The sequence below is a fragment of the Eutrigla gurnardus genome, assembly GCF_963514095.1.
Source record: "Eutrigla gurnardus genome assembly, chromosome: 11".
Lineage (NCBI taxonomy): Eukaryota > Metazoa > Chordata > Actinopteri > Perciformes > Triglidae > Eutrigla > Eutrigla gurnardus.
This window is the reverse complement of record NC_139925.1, coordinates 18,250,089-18,271,277: the sequence shown is the minus strand read 5'-3', so window position 1 is coordinate 18,271,277 and position 21,189 is coordinate 18,250,089. Positions and strand designations below refer to the sequence as shown.

Genomic DNA, 21,189 nt, shown 5'->3' with positions numbered 1-21,189 from the left:
TGATGCAACGTCACAGGTAGAGGACACTGAATGGTTTATGTGTGATTTCCATGCTGTTTGTGGAACATGTGTGACGTCTCCGGCGGTGTGCCTGCAGGTGAGGGTGCGGAAGGTTTTCTTCCTGCTCCCTCAATCAGGTGGTTCGTTTGACTGTTTGCTTCCATTGGCTGACCTTGAACGCTCCGCTGCTGGACCGGCATCAGCAGGTCAGCTAATGTTGTGACTGTGATTTCTAAACTGTATGTTTTTCTGCTTTTGATATCAAAGAAAAAGCGCCTGTAATCTCTCCCTCTGAACTTTCTATCCTGCTCTGGCTTTGCCCGTCTGCTGTGTGTGTTGTACAATAAAAGCAGTTTATCTTGTATGTTTGTCATCGCGTTGTCCCAACACGTTCTCATCCCGGCTCGTCACACACTGACACATGGTAACGACCCTTGGCGTCACTTTTTTACGCACAGGTTATGTAGTCCTAATGAATTAAATAAAATAAAATCCTATGGTAATAAAACCATTTAGTCTTGGGCTTAAAATAAATAAGGTTTGTAAACTAACTAAAACGTAATCAATTTAACATAAGTATGGATAAAATGCAACTTGACATGAACACCAGTCTCAAACATTGGATTAAAGTCCTGTGTTTGTTTGACCTCTAACCTACCCACGAGACTTTGAGGTTTTTTCCCAGCCTTTCTACCACGTCATCACACTCCCGGGGCATTTTCTCTGAGTATCTTGACGTGGATGGCTTAAGCGCGGTTCCTTGTCCATCACTGAGAACGGGCTTTTCTTGTTTTACAATTTTACATCCACCTGTTAGAACAGATTCCAGCACATGCAGTGCCTTATGTTGTCCTTACATTTCACTTAATCAACTTTCTGGTGCTTACTTTGGTGAAATCACATTTTTTCCCCTTGACATGTGACACCCAGGGGCCTGGCAGACTGTTTGCCATTCAAACAAGACAGTTCTTTGAACGTTACATGCATTCAAACACTGACTTTGTGTGAGATTGGCACTTATGCTTATGGACGAGTCTGCAGTGGATTGTTTGGTCAACAAAGTGTTTGTCCGTCCTGTCTCTACCACTGTTTATCATTGGACCGCGATTGTTCCTGAACCCTGCTTACACTTGACAACCTTTTCAAACAAAGGTGGGTTGAGTCTCTTGGTTGGTTCGTGTCTCTTTGAGTCACATAGGTGAAGGCCAGGAAGGCCCCTGACACTTTGGGCCCCTGTGCCTGGTTGGCCCATTCAGTAATCCATCAATGTGCATATGAGCTGACATAGGGATGAGAGATCATCAAAAAAAATTATATCCCTTTTTTTTTCGCCCAATGGCTGTCGGAATGGTAATCTCATGCTTTGTCGACCAAACACATTCTCCCTCCATGCCTATTTCTTTAACACACACACAAACACACAGTGGTGTTTTTCTGATGCTGACCAGCGTCCAGCATCTGTAAATCCTCCCATCAGGACCAGTGACGTGTCTCCTCTCGGCTGGACGGTCTGCTGCCCTTGTTTCCTCCTCCCTCCTCCCCCTCAGCGTTGTTATTTCAGCCTGATCACTTGAGCTCTGCAGTCACAGTGACCATCTGAGCTCACAGCGGACTGGTCCTTTTTGTCTCTGCTCCATCATACCTCCGCTGAGCTCTCTCAGCCCCTGTGGCCCCTAGCTCCGGCTGGGCTTCAGATCTTCCACACATCCACCATGCGGTCCCTGTTGGAGAGCAGCTGGACAAAGTTTGGACCGGCTGGCCGGGACTCTCTGGACTGGTCGCCTGGACCCTCGGCTCTGCCCTCCACCGACGGAAAGGCAGTGGTCAGTATATTTAAATCTATAACGTCTACTATCGTCAAGTAATCAGTTTTTTTTTTTAAAGAATCTAATCATTTAATCTGTAAAATGTACAAACATTTTCAAAATGAAATGCAGTAGAGAAGTGATCCAACAAGAAGTTTCCAGAAGCGTAAATTAATATAATGCTCTCCTAATTCTATATCATGCACTAAAAAAGAACAGAAATGTATGTAGATTGTAAAGATTATTATCCAATAATTATTGGCCAGACATTAACAATGTATGTCAAATGTTTTAGATAACCAGCACAATGGAGAGTTTTTTTTTAAAAAAAAAGGACTAATTTTAAAGTCTTGGAATGGTAAATGTTTCAAGTGTCTTTAAAAGTGCAAAGTTTACAGAGGATGATCGCCAAAAAAAAAGAAGACATTTCGAGTTGGTTTACATTTAAAATATGTATTTTTAGTTTTACTGCTATTTATTCAGATTTCATACACATGCTCAAAATGACCAACATGTACTACAAGTAATAAGTATTTAAACACATGTATACCTTGTATTCAGCGGCTATGGTCTTACACCGACGCTCATCAGTTTTGATGGTACAGATGGTACAAATTAATTAATGCAAAGAGGCTAAACAGATGTTTGTGTCTGACAGTACCCTCTGTTGGCCAGATGTGGTCCGACTACCGTCTGAGTGTTTTTTTGGGGAGGGGGGGGGCTCTTCATTTTAAGTCAAGTCAAACATGAAAATCTAAAAATGATTAATATTTTATTTATTTATCTCCTCACTTCAACCTTTGACCTAACACTCATTATATGTAGGTTTATTGTGAAATTGAATTGATTGAAAAAAGTGTGTGCAAATCTTGATCCAATGATAAATCTGTTCTCAGAAAATATAATCGAATGTTTTTGTCCCTGACTCACAGGGCCAGAGCTCAGGTGGGGCCATCCTGAGTGCAGGATCCATCACCTACATCACCGTAGCAACCGTCTCCTTCCTCCTCCTCGTCTTCAGCGTCCTCAGCTTCCTGATCTGGCGCCGCAGGCATGGCTTCAGCCTCAACGGCAAACTGGGATTGGCCAATGTGATCGCCCTAGAAGACCTGCAGGACCCGGAGAGGAACTGTGAGCTGCTGTCCTCCATCCGACGCAGTAGGGGGCAGCACCAGCTCCCCAGCTCCAACTCTGAGCAGGACGTGACGGACGGCGTGTTTCTCATGGTCTACCTGCCCTCGCCGTATGAACAGACGCTCACCAGGATTGCCAGAGCTGCCAGCACAAGCAGCTCCAAGGAGCTGCTGCCACCAAGTCCCGGACCAGAGACGGGCTGCAGAGATGAAGAAGAAGGGATGAGGCAGAACAACAAGGCAGACATAGAGGAAGAGATCAAAGACTGAATCAAGGCAGATTACAAAGGAGAGAAAAAAGAACAGGGGATATAATATATCAAACGATTTCCTGTTGAGGAAAACATCTCGCCTACTTTGCAAGAGATCTTGAGATTTGTCATCACGGCCCCATCCTGCTGCACCAACACCTCTTTGTAGATCTGTATAGATATTGAATGTGGTTTGGTTGACTTGGATCCAAACCTCCCATTGGATGACATCCTCAGTGATTCTCCTTTTACTGGCGAGCTCAATGCTGCCGAACCTTCATGACTCTGATAAAGAATGACTGCTTTGTCCCTCTCTTGACAACGTTTTACAGGAATCAAACCTCTGACGGTCCTCTAAGACCCCCCGTCTGTACCCTGCTGCCCCTGACTGAAGACCGAAGAAGGTGCAGAATCGACTGAGCGCTTTTAATATAACTTTTTCATTACTCATACATGACCTGGAAGGGCATTTGCATGTTTTGTTTGCACCTTGTAAAAAATGTATATCTGGATTGAAATCATTCTATTTTCTACTCTTGCAATGTGTATTTGATCTGTAACACAGCTGTAGGATCCTTTTAGAGATGTCTTTTGTAATATTTTTGCTGTGTGATATTCACAGTGCATTCATTGTCTCATTGTTTGAACTCTGGATACAATGACTAAGAATAAAGTGGAGAATTCTGATTTCTACAGTTCTCTCTCTCTCTCTGTTAGCTGACCACAGTCTTTTGAGGTATTTGATAGGGGTGTTAAACTCCTTTTAGTTAATTAACCAAACTGTCACTTTTAGACATTAGTACTCGTAGTCTATCACCACTTAAAATGATGACAAAATATAATTAAATAAATATACTTATTAATAATACTATTTAAATGTAAATAATATATTTAATATATAATATTAATATAATGATGACCAATGTGTTAATGTACTTCTTCCTAATAATAATGATTACTACTGCTATCGCTGACACTAGTGTGAAACAACGCGAGGACTTTGGCGAACAATTATGCAGCCTACATCCGTAGCACAGTGACTGCAGTCTGATCCTAGCTGGATTCGAACGCGGTCCCAAAGTACCAAAGTCCGCCTACCAAAATTTTTCGCCATCTTGGATTTTATGAAAAACCGGATGTTGCTCATTTCTCCGACACCGTTTATCCGATTTGGACGGAATATTTGGTGTGCGTACTCGTTAGACATAGCTGGGGTGATGGTCTAAAAGGCTTTTGAAAATATGGTTTTATTAAGAAGATATCGGCCAATGAAGATAAGAGGGTTGTGCCTCCAAAACCAGTTTGGCATAACCCCATAACCTTCATTCATGGGCCAATCATCATGAAACTCGAAACCTATGTTGACATAGCTTCAAAGAATATACATGTCGATTTTCATCAAAATTGAGTAATGTGGGGCGCTTCCAAAATATTCACAAAATTGCAGTTTTTGGCCATTCACGGGGGTTGTACTTGATCTCACTTGGACTATAGGCTACCGGTGATCTGACTGATACAAGAATTGGATATATGTTTGGAAAGGCCTTAAGGACAAAAAGTTATCAAAAAATGTCCAGAGTATTTAGGGGCCTGGCCAGGGCGACGTCATGACAGCCCTACTATTTTGAACCTTCACCAAAAGCATCAAAGCTTTCTTCTCTGATCTGCTCCAAAAAATTCACTCAATGTGTCTGCACTGCAATATTGTCTCACAATCAGAGTGCCACCTAATGGCGACATGAAATGTGACTGATTTTATGCCCTTTTTCTGAGTAACAGCCCCCCCTTTAGGTTGGGCACCCACACACAAAAACTTTTTATCCTAGATAGACCATGGGGAGATGTACAAAAAAGCCTCTTGGACCCACCGCCTAAAGTCAACATGAAGTGTGCAAAAAAAAAAAGGTTTTTAACCACCTACGTATCAGCTCTGTGACTGTAAATAGACAGGCTCGGAATGGTAGAGCATCCACAGTCAGAGCAAGCCCCATTTCCGGGTGCTGGTCACATTTTATCTTTTTGGGCTGGGTCTGCCCCGTACAGAGGTTGAACTTTCACGCAACCAAGTCTTACTGGCCAGTTGTCTCTGACGTGAACTTACAGAAATGTAATATGAAACATATATGGGTGTTGTCCTTCAGGCGTGTATCTATTCTAGCAAACCTAACTGACAGATTAAAGAGGGCCTTGAAGATTTAACGGGTTCCTGCTTATCAGGTCAACTGTCACACTGTTCTAATGAGCACAACCAGTGATTTATGAGTTCAGTGAAAAAGTATATATCTAAAGTGAACAAAGAGACAGTTCTAACAAAGAGGAAGAGATTTCAAAATGTGAGGATCACTTTCAGGCTGAAATCTGTTCAAGCTGTTTATCCAGGTCTCTGGAACCCGTTTTCAATGTATGTAAATGCTAAAAGACAATTATTTTTTCAACCTGAGACTCACTGGGTCATTTCTGTGAAGAATATAACAGAACACATATGGACCCTGAGGGCAAAAACAGTGGAGAATGTAGGTGCTGTGTACCTTCACTCTGTCTTGCTCCTCCCTGGACTTTCTTTCTTTCTTTCTTTCTTTCTCTTGTTGTAAGTGGTTGCAACATCACCGAAAGCCAACTGCTCCACCTTCCCACACACTTGACATTCTAGTTGAGATAGATTCTTGGGAAGATAATGAAGAGGAAGAGATTTCAAAATGTGAGGATCACTTTCAGGCTGAAATCTGTTGAGGCTGTTTATCTCAGACTGTCCTCCTCGAGAAAACGACCACATAGGTCGTGTGTCAAGCACCGAATTACGACCATATGTTACGTTTCAAAATAGCGCGCCCTCTAGCGGTCAAGTAAATATCGACACTCCGGTGTCTCAGACGATCGCCCCCCGTCAATCATCGGCAGAGACCCCCCCCACACGTCGACCTAAACCTACCTGAACCCCCCCCCCCCCCCGCGCGTGCGCGGACGATTGCCCCTCGTCAATCATCGGCAGAGACCCCCTCCACACGTCGACCTAACCCTAACCTTAACCACTACTATCGTTGCGGAAGAATCTCCGCAATACGCTCCCAGAGGTCGTATATTTGAGGACGTGACACACGACCTATTTGGTCGTATGAGTTGGAGGGCTTGTTGGTTTATCTGTAGGCCAGCTGTTACGCCCCGGCCTAGGGTTAACCTGAGCGTAAAGTAAAGTGCTCTACCCTTTCCCAACTCCCACAAGTTGCAGTCTAAAACAGACTTATTCTGAAAGAATGGTATCACAGAACCATTAAACGTTTTGTTGCAACAGGGTTGCAAGAAACCATTATCCTCCAGGTCCCATTCCAGAACTGCAACCGACTCAGAGACATGGCCAAGGAAAGGAAGGCCGAAACCCGACCACCACTGAACAAGACACACGATATACATTGAAACGTCAACACTGGGCCAAGAATATCTGAAGACGGATTTTTCAAAGGTTTTATGGACTGATGAGATGAGAGTGACTCTTGACGGACCAGATGGATGGATCAATAATGGGCACATCGCTCCACCTTGACTCAGACGCCAGCAAGGTGGAGGTGGGGTACTGGTATGGGCTGGTATTAAGGATGAGCCAATTTGTTTTCATGTTGAAGATGGACTCAAAATCAACTCTCAAAGCTACTGCCAGTTTTTAGAAGATACTTTCCTCCAGCAGCGTTACAGAAAAAAGTCTGCATCTTTCAAGAAGACCATGATTTTAATCCACAACAACGCTCCATCCCATGCATGGAAGTACTCCACTGCTTGGTTAGCCAGTAAAGGCCTTAAAGATGAGAGAATAATGACCTAATAATGACCTGACCTAAACCCTATTGAGAACTGGTGGGTCTTCTTAAACGGGGGATTTACAATGAACAGTCCACCTCTCTGAACTGTGTCTGGGAGGCTGTGATTGCTGCTGCACAAAACGTTGATCGTCAACCATACATCCAGTCTTACACTCTTTTATTCTCAGACCATCCATATACAGGTTAAAAAGGACAGGTGACAATATTCCACCTTGTTTGAACCCATTGGTAACAGGGAATGGGTTTGATACTGTTTTGTCACATCTAACTTGCATGGTTACTTTCATTTTTCATTTAGTTGCATCATAATTCTGCACACTAATAGTTGTCCATAATTGTGCACACATAGATATTCTCCTAAGAAAGCCAAAATCTCACTTTTACTTTGACTGAGAGCACTGTAGTTGTTGAAATAATAACATAAATCCTCAACAATACAACTTGCTTTATAATTGTGCACACAGTGTATATTGGCTTTAATTGAGATGAAGTAAACATCGGTTAAGTATATTTACATTTTTATGGCTGTATTGATTGAGCCAATAATGCTGTGGGTCCACCAGACCCGCGAACATTGGCTGAGTAGCAAAACTATGAAGGATTAAGCTTCTCTAAGCGAGGCAAGGTCACAAACAAGACGTCATTTGCTTCACATGAATCGACGTGAAACCTTACTTCCTATGACGGAAGTTTATTTTGAAAAGACACTATGCATGTAACAAGAGAATATTGAGATTCCATGACTGACACGTCCATCCACTCAACTTTACAGGTGTGTGATCTTCTGTTCTCTTTTCTTACATTCCCTGATCTTTCAGCTCTTCCAAATCTCTAAATATATCTAAGGAGCCCCCAATTTTGAAAATGTTTAATTTGAACAAGGAACATATTTGACAACTTTCACATTTGAAAGGATTTGGGGGCAATATAACATAATTTATGTTTACAACACATATGTTTATACAGCATTTTGTTATTTAGGGATGGTAAACCAACCTTGAATATAAAACAATTTTAAACATTTGAAGATACAACCCCCATTTTTTTTATTTTGGTGTGTTATAGTTTTCTTAAACATGAAGTAAAAGTCTTCCACATCACCATGAAGGACTGGGGGAGCTGCATCACTGTGAGCTGCCAAAGGGAATGTAAATTGATGGTTTATCATCTGTTTTTCTCCTCCTGTTTGCCAACAGATTTCTGGAGACAATGCAAAGCTGCAGCTTAGCTTGTCACTCAACCTGAGGCTTCTCTGGTAGCCACACCCTCCACACATCATTTAACAAGACAGACAGAATACAGTAACTTAGTTAGGTTTAACCAGTTCAGTGCGTAAAGAAAACAGACTGGCTGCTGTCTTCACTGTGCGCTCTGTGCTGCTCCTCTGCATGCAGTCAGCATGGCTATCAACATCCCGGGACTCATAGCGACCATCATATTCTACGTGCTGGTGCTTGGCATCGGCATCTGGGCTTCCATCAAATCCAAAAGGGATGAAAACAGGACGCAGGCAGGCCATGCAGACATGGCCCTACTGGGGAACAGAGACATCAACTTGGTGATGGGAATCTTCACCACAACCGGTGAGTCTGTGTGCTGCACTGCAGCAGCTGTAACCTGCAGGCACATATTATCTCAATATAAAACTGCCTCTTAAATGCATGATATAGGCAAGGCAAGGCAAGGCAACTTTATTTGTATAGCACATTTCATACACAAGGCAGACTCAAAGTGCTTCACATCATAAAACAAAGTGAGAAGAAAAAAAAGAAAAGAAAAATAGAAGAATTAAAAGAAAATAATAAAAATTTTAAAAATGCATTACAGAAAGAAAATAGAATAAAAACATATTTGCAATAATTAAAAACAGTGCAGACATTAAAAGATTTAGCAGAAAGCTATGGTGAACATAACAGTTTTCAGTCTAGTTTTAAAAGTTGTCAGAGTTGGGGCAAGTCTTACATCTTCAGGAAGTTTATTCCAGCCATTTGTTGCATAGTGACTAAATGATGCTCTCCCGTGATTGTTGTTTACTCTGGGAATCACTAACAGATTGGTCTCAGAAGATCTTAGTGGTCTAGAAGGCTTATGTAGTGGGAGCATATCAGTGATATACTTCGGTCCTAGACCATGTAGTGATTTATATGTGAGCAGGAGGATTTTGAAATCAATCCTCTGACATACAGGGAGCCAATGTAAGGATTTAAGAATTGGTGTAATGTGCTCACATTTTTTGGTCTTTGTAAGAACTCTAGCAGCAGCGTTCTGAACAAGCTGTAGCTGCCTGACAGTTTTTTTCGGAAGACCTGCAAGGAGACCATTACAGTAGTCTAGCCTACTAGTAATAAAGGCATGTACAAGTTTTTCTAAGTCTTGAGCTGACATGAGCCCTCTAAGTCTTGCTACATTTTTTAGGTGATAGTAGGCTGATTTTGTTACTGATTTAACGTGACTGTCGAAATGTAAATCAGAATCCATAATAACCCCAAGATTTCTGGCTTTGTTTGAGGTTTTCAGGGACAGAGAGTGAAGGTGTTGAATTACTTTAAACCTTTCTTTTTTAGCACCAAAAACAATTATCTCAGTTTTGTCCTCATTTAGTTGTAGGAAGTTTTGGCACATCCAGTCTTTGACTTGCTCAATGCACTGGCACAGAAGATCTATGGGGCGATAGTCGTTTGGTGATAGTGCTACATAGATTTGGGTGTCATCGGCATAGCAATGGTGGTCAATGTTATTATTTTGCATGATTTGTCCTAGTGGGAGCATGTAGATGTTGAATAAAGTTGGCCCCAAGATTGAACCTTGGGGGACTCCACACGTTACATTGGTAGGTTCTGATACAAAGTCGCCAATGGAAACAAAATTTTTCCTATCTTGTAGATATGACTTGAACCAGTTTAAGACTGTGCCTGAGAGCCCCACCCAGTTTTCCAACCTGTCCAAGAGTATTGAGTGGTCGACAGTGTCAAATGCAGCACTGAGGTCTAATAGCATTAATATTGAAGTTTTGCCAGAGTCTGTGTTAAGACGGATGTCATTTACAACTTTAATAAGGGCCGTCTCGGTGCTATGAAAAGGTCGAAATCCTGACTGGAAGTTGTTGTGGCAGCCAGTTGAAGCCAGGAAGTGATTTAGTTGTTGGAGGACAACTTTCTCAATTATTTTACTTATGAAGGGTAGATTTGAAATTGGTCTGTAGTTGTTGATAATAGAGGCATCTAGGCTCCGCTTTTTTAGAAGAGGTTTAATGACTGCAGTTTTGAAGGCCTTTGGGAAATTGCCTGATTGAATGGAGTTATTAACTATTTGCAATACGTCTATTGATAGGCAGTCAAAAACATTCTTAAAAAAGTTGGTAGGTAAAGCATCAAGGCAGCAGGTGGATGATTTTAGATTTGTCACCGTTTCCACTAGAGTTTTAGAGTCTATGGCATTAAAGCTTGCCATCATTGCTGTGTTACTTTTGCCTGAACAGGGTGGTGATCCAACTTTTTTGTTTGAGATATTGATGGCGCGTCTGATGCCTTCAATTTTATTAGTATAAAAGAATGCAAACTCATTGCATTTCTGCGTGGAATGGAGTTTAGCTGGTATTTGTGTTGGGGGGTTGGTCAGTCTGTCAACAGTTGCAAATAGGGTTTTCGCCTTATTAGTGTTGTTGTTTATGATATTGGAGAAGTATGTTTCTCTCGCACTTTTTAAGACTAAATTGTAGGCCCGGAGGCTCTCTTTATAGATGTCATGGTGAATATGAAGTTTAGTACTCCGCCAGATTCGTTCAGCCTTCCTGCACTCTCTTCTCTGGGCTGTCACAACAGCAGCTTTTCTCCAGGGTGCCTTTTGCTTACCAGAAATTGTTTTAACCGTAGCAGGTGCAATGACATCTATGACATTCAGAATTTTGGAATTAAAGATGTTTACAAGATCATCAGCATGACATGGGTTTAGAGGTGGTAACGAGGAAATGGCATTTTTAAAGAGTACATTGGCATGTTCATTGATGTACCGCTTTTTGACCTTATTTGATTCTGTTTGTGTGTCAGGAATGAAAGAAATATTAAAGAAAACACAGAAGTGATCAGACAATGAAGGATCAGTCACAAAAACATCAGAAACATTGAGACCTTTTGTGATAATCAGGTCCAGGGTGTGTCCCTTACAATGAGTAGCCTCTTTCACATGTTGAGAAAGGTCAAATGTGTCTAGAATATTAAAAAGTTCTTTTGCACCCTTGTCATTCAAATCATCAATATGAAAATTAAAGTCACCGGTTATAACTAGGCAGTCAAAATCAGTGGAGATGCTAGACAATAATTCAGTAAAATCATCGAAAAAATTTGACGAATATTTAGGTGGCCTGTAAATAATTAACAGGAGAACTCTGGGAGAGCATTTCAACACAGCACAAAGATATTCGAATGATGGAAAAACACCAAGGGACATCTGTTTCCCCTGAAATGTATTTTTAAATATAGCAGCAACCCCTCCACCTCTTTTCCCAGATCTACAAACATCAATAAAATTATAGTTGGGGGGTGCTGTCTCGATCAGAATGCTTGCATTGTTATTTTGTTCTAGCCATGTTTCAGTTAAAAACATAAAATCAAGTTTAGAAGTGGTAATAAAATCATTGACTAAAAATGATTTGTTATTAAGAGACCTTACATTTAGCAGACCCATCCTGATGGTGTTATTGACAGGCTTTGAGGTTGACTTTGATTTTGAGAGAACAGGAATGAGATTGTTTAGGTTAGCAGTGTGTTCAAGTTTCCCAATGTTTACTCTCTTAGTAGTCACAACAGGAATGCAGAAGGTGCCATGTTTTGATGTAGGCGACCTTGGGTCCAGCTGATAATGCGGTCTACTGCTGAACCCTTTTCTGCCTCAGTAATATTCAGGGCTGCTGTCAGGGTGGGGAGGGGGTGGCCAAAAGGGAAGAGTCTTGGAGGTCTTGGATTTTAGTGACTTAGTTGCAGCTTTGAGAGAGGAGGTCTTGGATTTTGGTGACTTCGTTGCAGCTTTGGAAGAGGGGGTCTTGAGTTTTGGTGACTTAGTTGCAGCTTTGGAAGAGGGGATCTTGGATTTTGGTGACTTCGTTGCAGCTTTGGAAGAGGGGGTCTTGAGTTTTGGTGACTTAGTTGCAGCCTTGGGAGAGGGGGTCTGAGTAGGGCGGGGGGTAGGTGGGGGTAGCTCCTGGAATTCCAAGGGGGAGGAGGGGAGAGAAAGGTTTATTGGAGGGAGGGAGAATGACGAAGACCTGGATTGGGATTTGGGAGGGGTGGGGGAGGGATCCACATTCAGTCCTCCTTCGACGTTGTTGATAATCTGAGAAGGGCGGGGGGTAGGTGGGGGTAGCTCTTGGAACTCCAAGGGGGAGGAGGGGAGAGAAAGGTTTATTGGAGGGAGGGAGAATGATGAAGACCTGGATGGAGATTTGGGGGGGGTGGGGGAGAGATCCACATTCAGTCCTCCTTCGACGTTTCTGATAATCTGTGTTTCGTCTTCCCTCTTTGTTGGTTCCTCTCGTCTCTTGTCCTTGGCGACAGATGGATGACGCAGGCAGTAAGACATGTTGGTGATGAATAGCTTTGCCCCTAGCTTATTTAGGCAAAGTCCGTTTGTCTTAAAAAGATGCCTGCGGTCCCAGAGAAAGCGGAAATTGTCAATAAAATGCATTGGGCGAGCAAGAGATGCAGTTGAGAGCCATTTGTTGAGCCAGAACAGTCTACTGAATGTCTCAGCTCCTCTCCCGGTCGGGGGCAGAGGGCCACTGATGAAAACCTCAGCATTCACAGAGCTGACTGTTTCAAAGAGTTTGTTGAAGTCCTCTCTCAACTCTGTTGATTGTTGTTTTTCAATGTCATTAAATCCAATGTGCAGAATGATATTTTTCACAGTTGGGTGTGCAGCCACAATTTCCAGGATTCTTTTTTCCAAATCAGACACCGTATCCTTCGGAAAGCAGAGTACTTTGATGTTATTACTGCTTTTCATATCTTTTACAGAAAAGTCACCCACAATCAGATTTTCAGGCCCTGTCGTTAGCTTTCTCTGTGGCTTTAAGTTAGCAGGTCTTACCCTGCTGCGTGGTGGTGGGGGGTTATCCATGCAGTCAGAGGGGGATCCATGGTCCTGCAGCAGTGGAGCAAACCTGTTCTTTAGTTGAACAGTTGTTTGCTGGGGAGGTTTCTTGGTAGCTCTCCTCTCCCCAGCTGTCCGCTGCTGTGTCCTACGAGGCAGTGGGGTTGAGGAGGCGCTGTGCCTGGATGGAGATGGTAACGCAGGCCAGCCGGTCAGATCACAGATATCGGGGCGCTGGGTCCTGCCAGATATCCGTTCTCCCATGTCACAGGGAAATGGTCTTCTCTTTGGCTTCGCACCAAGTGTGTTCCAGGGAGGATTATCGCTGGTAGATTTATTACCGTGTACAGGATCCTTCCGTTTCTTCATAGCATTATTGCTACTTAGCTGGGTTCTAGCATGCTCCTGTCCACTGTTTTGAGTCAGTGCTAGAGTGGTGTTGTTCCCACAAAGTCCATTCACTTCTACATTTACTTCTAACCGATTCATTTTTGTTTCCAGCAGTAAAATCTTCTGTAGGAGTTTATGGTAATCTTCCGTAGAGAAGGGAGGCATCTTCTGCTAATTACCTTTAGCAGGCTCAGGCTTATCTTGTTTGGTAGGCCTCCTCGCGTAGCATTGAGGAAGTCGTAAAAATATTGAAAAATGCCCGTTTTATCTCAAAGAAAATATAATCCCACTGGTTTTGTAAATATCCAGGAGCTGCTGCTCTTTGTTTCTTATTGAGGAGAAGCAGATAGCAAAAAATAGCAGAAAATCGCAGGCAGGGGTGAGAGCAAAGAGGAAAAGCGTCTGCACTGTAGCAAAGCCGGAAGCAAGTTTTCATATAATGTAACATGTTATAATGAATGCAATGCATGTAATGCTTTCATTTTGAAGTATAAATGTATTTATTCCATTCACATTCAATGTCAAGCAGTATAGGAAAGGTTTGCGGTAAAGCTTACTTTAGGGGTTCTCGTCCTGATTATCAGAACTCTTTTGACTTATGTAGAAATAGAAAAGACTGTTTCTTTGCATGTCTCTCCGATTTGACATGAATATGTATCTCCCTTAAAGTAGACCACCAACTGTTGTTACACCCTTGTTTATGATGATGAGTGATCGGTTATTATTGTGATGATGATATGCATTTTAATATGGCCTTTAATGTTTGTAAACAGGAAATTTGAGTGCATCAAATGATTTCTGAAAACGTGAGAATGAACTGTGCTCTCTCTCTCTGTGCATCATGCAGCTACTTGGGTTGGCGGGACCTTCATCATCGGCACAGCTGAGACGGTGTATGATCCGAAGTTAGGGCTGATTTGGGCTGTGATGCCACTGGCAGCAACGTTGGCCTTCATTGTTGGTTCGATTCTCTCTTTTCAACTCTTGCTTTTAAATGTTTCACATTAATTGACATTTCAGCTGCTTAAACTGAACTTTGACTTCAGCTTCAACACTTCAACTCCTCGAAGAGTTAATCGTCAACTCACTGTTACAATTTTATTCAGAACATTCAACTTGTTTAGGACACCTCTTGTGCATTGTGATTGCTAAACATGCATTACATACATACACATTTAGAACTTTGGATCCACTGTGTTAGGCTTGAAGTGTTACAATGTAGGTAGAAAGGTTGGGTTGGGTTGCATCTATTTCCTGGCAAACTGTCAGTTACCAGAAAATGTGATGTTCAAAGTGGAATTATTTAATCTTGGATATGATGAAGAAGAAACCACTCATTTTGGTCAAGTGTGTTGGTCAGACCTGATAGAAAAAGGATAACTTTGCAGAAGAGAACTTGGACTATCTTGCTCACATATCAACTGCACAGAGGATTATGTGAAATACACGTGACAAGGGTACAAAAATGTCTTTGTTCAAATAGAAAAACATACTCTAAATGATTGGATAGTCTTCTTTTGGCTTTTTTCCAGCTAAAAAGCAACACTTTATGGTCCCTTTTTGGCTCAATGCAACCATAACAGATTTGTGCCCATTATTTCTCTTCTTAAAAAAACCCACTTTGGCTGAGAAACATTTCCCTGTGTATCCTTAAAATCCCATTTCAACATAAAAAGCCATCACATTAAGGAACAAAAGTGTCCAAGGAGCCATTGAACCCCCAAAAGCAATAACAGCCTGCAACTTGATGCTGGCTGGTTCGAGGGAATGGATACATGGAGTGATGATTACAATAAAGTCCTCAAATGGAAGATTTAACCTTTAAAGGTGCTGTGGAATTAAAACTGCAAAACACTTCGACTGTTGTTTTCAAGGTGTCACTTTCTTTGCTGAGCCGATGAGAAACTGGAAGTATGTGACCATGATGGACCCTTTCCAGATCAAGTATGGAAACGGACTGAGTGGACTTCTGTCTGTGGCACCGCTGATGTCAGAAATTATTTGGGTGACCTCAACGCTGAGCTTGGGTAACAATTTATCAAACTACATCTTGATCAGTATGAACATGTGTGTGTCTCTATGTGCATACTGTGTGTGTGTGTGTGTGTGTGTGTGTGTGTATGTGTGTGTGTGTGTGTGTCATTACAGCATTTGTGATCGTGTACTTCCTCAGCCAAAATGCTGTTATTCCCTTTTTTAGTTTGCTCTGTGATTGGCTCTGTTTTTGTTATTGAATGTATCTCTACATGTGTGCGTATACTGTGTGTTTTAAGCATGTGTGGCAACTGCATGTATGTTTCATATAGGAGTAACCATGAGTGTGATCCTGGATTTGTCCTACGGTGTGTGCATCTGGATTTCTGCTGTCGTGGCCGTCACCTACACCCTGCTGGGAGGTCTCTACTCTGTGGCCTACACAGACGTCATACAGCTCACTCTCATTTTTGTCACCTCAGTAATTTGGTCAATCACATCAAAGTTATTTTTGAATTCGCAGCAGATCCTGTTCCATGCCATTTCATTTTGTGTCCCAATCGTCATTAGCTGCAGAGCTAGATGTGCCCATTGGTCTCAGCTGTACGTTGTGTTGCTTAGAACTAATAGGCAAATTCCTCTAAGCACCATAATACCCACATGCAGCTTCACAGAGATGCTAGCGTGGCGGTAGACTGAATTATCCAACCTTAAGTACAGGAATATAATTGGTTGGAAATAGTATTGTTTCGTTGTCATTCTTTATTTGTCAAACTGTGTGTTAAAGGGGAATCCTTTCAATTCAGAATTGCTCATCCAAAAAAAGAAAAAAGAAAGAAGTTTTAAAAGTAAATAGTTGAATATCAAATAATCAGAGGCAGATATGTCATTTCTTTTATTCCCTTGTCTGGGTCAAGCACCAAAAATGCTAGATCCTACATTTCCCATAATGCAATTCAATAGTACCTTTCATTGAGGGCTTGCTGTTAAAATAACATCACTAACATCACAATAACATCATCTGAAGTTATTTGCTCAGACTTTTACTTGAGATAGGTACATTGCTTCATTTCCCAGTTGCATGAGATAGTAGTGGTGGCCATGGAAACATGCTCTACTTCTAAGTGTACCTATGGTGTGCCTCTCTCTCCTCAGTGGCTGTGCGTCCCTTTCCTCCTCATCAGTCCCAGCTCTGTTGACATCACCACCACATCTTTCAACCACACCTTCCAGCCTCCCTGGGTCGGCACTCTGACGGCAGACAAAGCCTGGTTGTGGCTTGATCTCTTTTTGCTACTGGTAAGGCAATGAAAAGTGTTATGGTAATTCGTATGAGTCGAAGCATGGAGGCCAAATACTGACTGTAATGTTTGGGGAATGAGGATGAGCCGGTAGAGTCAAGCCTGTGGCAAAGCGCAAAGGTGTCCGATTGGTGGAAGGATAATGGCGAGTCTGGTTAGATAATAAGAAATGCGGGGGGAGGGGTGAGTAGTTGGAGGCAGGGATGTTGATCACCAAAATAATTGTATGTCCGTACGTTCTATTAAAAATACATTTGTGTTTCATTTCATTTATGATTTTGCATTGTTCAGTGGTTTAAATGTATATTCTGACCTATTATTGTGAATCATGTAGACCAGCAGTGTTTGCCTAACAATGGTAGTGTTATACGTGGAGTAACTTTAGAGGCTAGCTTGTTATGTATTAAATTAAGGACTTACCTCAGTGAGTTTAACCCCACCGTGTAACTGTGGACCTTAAAGTACAAATGGAAATCTATTTTCTTTCTTTCTTTCTTTCCTTTTTTTTAATATCTGTTGCAACATACATATGTCCTGAAAATAACATACTATTACATTTCGTTTGAGTAAAAAACAAAACAAACCTAAAGGGAAACATTTAATCACATTTTCAATGTTTCATGATGGCTGCCCTATTTTTTGTATTAAATCAGAATTTTTTTTTATTCACAGCAGATGTTTTGACTTATTATAGCAGAAAAGGCATAGGTGAAACAACTAACACCAGCGATGCCTCTGCCCTATTAAGGGTCCCAGGAAGCCTCTCCAGTGAGGCAGCATGTACAATACCAAACCCTCACCTAAATTGAATGCAGCCATTATCAGTGTTATTCATTTTGACATATCATGTACTGATCTTCACCCGTCTTCTAAAACACCCAACTAACGAGACATTAAAAAAAATCCCATCTACCTCTATTGATGTGATATTTCTCATCCCCTTCAAGAGTATAGGAGACCTCGGTTTCCAGGACTTCCACCAGAGGACATTATCGGCCTCTTCCTCGGCCACAGCTAAGCTGCGATGTTACGCTGCAGCGTTTCTCATACCCACGTTTGGAATCCCTCCTGTCATCGTTGGGGCAGTGGCTGCATCAACGGGTAAAGTTTCGTTAAATACCTTTCAACTTACCAACCTTTAAACTTGATTGACTATGTGGCAGTAGGTGCTTCTGTATACTAATACATTGAGCGTGTAGTCGTCGTCATCACCATATTCTTTTGTGGCTTTTCCAACATTTTACACACAATGTATTGTAGTAAACACACCTGACACACCCGATGTATCAGTTTGCCTAATTCATCTCGTACCTTCTCTGTTCCCTAGACTGGAACATGACCTCGTATGGTTCGCCGCCTCTGTTTGAGCGAGGTCAGACAGGTTTGATTTTACCGCTCTCCCTGCAGCACCTGACCCCGACCTACATCTCCGTCGTCGGCATCGGAGCCGTGGCTGCCGCCGTGATGTCATCAACTGACTCTGCCCTGCTGGCTGCCGCCTCCATCTACTCCTCGAATATATATGTGATGGCCACAGTCGTGGCCACACAGCCATGATACAAGGGTAGTAGCCCTTTGCACCTACACTCACACTATACACCATGTTTCTATATTTGTTACCATATTTTGTTTATGGGCATTATACATTCAATAGGTTAACATTTAAATATTGAAATAACTCACACAGGTTTTGGTTGTATACAATATACTTTATTATTTGACAGTACATTAGTTTCTATTTGAGCACACATGTTTAGTTAGCTTTTGTTCAGTATTGTTTCTAATTTCTCTTTTGTTCTTTTGAGTTACCGGTGCTGCTGGTGCTGTTGGTGCGGCTGCTGGGATCCTCCAGATAAAAGGATCCGCCCCCACAAGCTCGACCCTTTTATAACAGGCAGCACTAATTGGGCCAACCCAAGGACCGGTGCACCGTGGGGGGAAGTTTAGTGGTTTAGTTATGTTTATTATTTTCCTTAGATCATTAGTAATTTCAGTTTTGTTTGGTTATGTATAGACTGTGTTTATTCTATAAGTTACCTTTCCTAAGTTGTTTTGTTTGGGAATTAGCTGTGGTCTTTTGTGTTTAGGGTTAAGTTAACCCCTCTTTTGGTAGTATGGGCTGACCACCCAGTATATAAGTTCGCCCTTGTGTTCATTAGTTAGGTCTGTTTAATTCTGTTCTGTTCTGTCTTCTGTTAGATTATTCAGTTGACTTTTGTACAGTTCTGTTAATTTGACCTCTTTTATGGGCCCAGACCTTATGTTCATTTGAGTAATTTTGTTTCTGTATATTTTGGGTAAATAAAACTCCCTTTTTTTGAAGTTACTATCTGTTGTCCTCATTGCAACCGACTCGGTCCCTCACAATATACAAGAAGATCCTGAGGACCAAGGTAAAGGTGGAGAGAGGAAGGTCATTGGGTGTAGCACCACTAATCCATCATTGAACAGATTGAAATGTGGCAGTCAGTCTCGGTGTGTATGATATTTAAAGGCCTTTTAAACAAACGGCATCAGTGGAAACAACTGTCAGTTGCAAAAGTGATTGGTTTTCGAGGATTCTTTTTTTTTTTAAATGTTTTATTTAAGGACCATGCACATTAAAGTACAGCAGTACACGTAAATGTGCCAGATTGTAGCCCGGGGGCTAATTTCCATAAGGAGTCCATTAAGCAGATTGATGTTGTATTACAAAATAGAAGATACAGTTTGTAAATTGTTATATAAAAAAGAAAACAGAAAGGAAAGACAGGACGATTCATTAGTATGGGTTTAAACAGAGAGACAATTCATCATTATGCATTAAAACATAGAGCGAAAACGGTACAGCATGCAATTAGAGGTGGTTGCACGTTTGGTTGGCTCTAAGCCACTTCAGGTAGCTCTTGAAGGTGGCCAGAGTGGGACATCCCCTTATGGTTGAGGGTAATGTCCAAAATGCACTTGATAGGGCGTTTTGGCTGAAGGAGGTTTTTCTGAAGGGAACTTCACAGTCCCTGTTAAAAACAGCTCCGGTGGTCCAAGTCTGTCTGTATCTGATAAAATCTTTCAGTGGGGGTGGCGCTAGCTCACCAGAGTGAGAAAGTATGGTGTGTTTGTATGTGTGTAAGAGCTGTTGAGAGCACACGTGCTGCCTCCTCAGGATTTTTAGCTTTAGTGAAAATGACTGTCATCAGCGTAAAGCTGGACATCCACATGTAAACAGTAATCAGGTAAATCATTAATATACAATGAAAATAAAATGGACCCCAGTATGGACCCCTGGGGGACCTCGAATGGACAACCCATATAAGCGGAGCTGGCACCATCCACCACAGTGCATTGTTCTCTGTGTGACATGTATGATGAAACCAATGATATAGCTATAGCAGAAAAATTTAAACGGGACAGTTTAGATAGAAGCACCATGTGGTTGACGGTGTTGAAAGCTCTTTTTAAATCTAAGAATACGGCACCAACACATCCATTTTTATCTAGCTGTCACTTAATTTCTTTTCCATGAACATGGTCAACGTAGTCTCAGCAGAGTGGTGTGGTCGAACCCAAACAGCACAGGATGTAAAGGAGTTTATTATTTTTCTTTCATTATTCATCTCAGACTTGTCTCCAGCTTTATATACTGGGGTGACTGAGGCCAATTTCCACACCTTTGGAACAATTGAATTCTTTATTGATAAATTAACCAAGTGCATGATTGGGGGAGCTTCCTTATGTCATTTCAATTTAAAAGAAGAAACAAAGATGCTCCCCTTGAGGTGTTTTCAGTCTGTTGCTGCTTACCTTACTGTACCTTTTTCTACTTTTTTTCATTGTAGGCATCAGAGAATGAGATCCGGTGGGTGATTCGTATTTCTGTGGTTTGTTTCGGCCTGGTCGGCACATCATTCACCTTTCTGCACACAGGTGTGATGGCGTTCTGGATCCTGGGGGGAGAAATCGCCTACATTATAATGTTCCCACAGCTGGTCTGTGTGGTTTTCATCAAAATATCCAACGGTTATGGTGCCACTGCGGGCTTCCTGGTTGGGCTTCTTGCAAGGATTTTGTGTGGAGAGCCTTTGCTAGGGATACCAGCTGCCATCCATTTCCCAGGATGCACCCTTGAAGACGATGTCTATGTTCAGTATTCCCCCATCAGGACAATCTGTATGCTGATTAATTTTTTCACCATATTGCTGGTCTCCTACCTGACATTTCTGCTCTTTAACAAGGGACTCCTACCTGAGAAGTGGGACGTATATCAAGTTAAAGTCCAGGGCTCGCCACAAAAACCAACAGCAGAAAATTTCCCCAGCAGCAATGAAAACCTCAACTCCCAACCTCTGCATGAGGAAGGTGGAGTCTCCGATCCAATGCTGGAATCAACATGTGGAAGTTCACTAAACTACATCATACTGTATGAAGAATACTATAGGACACTAAACAATGTATTACCTTTC

At 41.9% G+C, this 21,189-nt stretch overlaps 2 protein-coding genes across 2 annotated transcripts; both read left to right on the top strand.

Moving 5' to 3' along the window:
- The first annotated feature begins 1,498 nt into the window (after nucleotides 1-1,498).
- On the top strand, nucleotides 1,499-3,862 carry LOC311020978 (uncharacterized protein). Its single transcript, XM_084021267.1, has 2 exons — nucleotides 1,499-1,823; nucleotides 2,738-3,862. Exons 1-2 carry the CDS (start codon nucleotides 1,713-1,715, stop codon nucleotides 3,206-3,208), a joined length of 582 nt encoding a protein of 193 aa, XP_083877393.1. The 5' UTR covers nucleotides 1,499-1,712; the 3' UTR covers nucleotides 3,209-3,862.
- A 4,485-nt stretch (nucleotides 3,863-8,347) lies between these two features.
- On the top strand, nucleotides 8,348-21,189 carry LOC311020497 (high-affinity choline transporter 1-like; the record flags this gene model as incomplete). The annotated part of the gene is made up of 8 exons (XM_084020547.1): nucleotides 8,348-8,584; nucleotides 14,323-14,436; nucleotides 15,350-15,502; nucleotides 15,782-15,930; nucleotides 16,605-16,748; nucleotides 17,698-17,851; nucleotides 18,078-18,289; nucleotides 20,566-21,189. Coding segments are annotated over exons 1-8 (1,734 nt in total), but the record flags the coding sequence as incomplete, so codon positions are not given.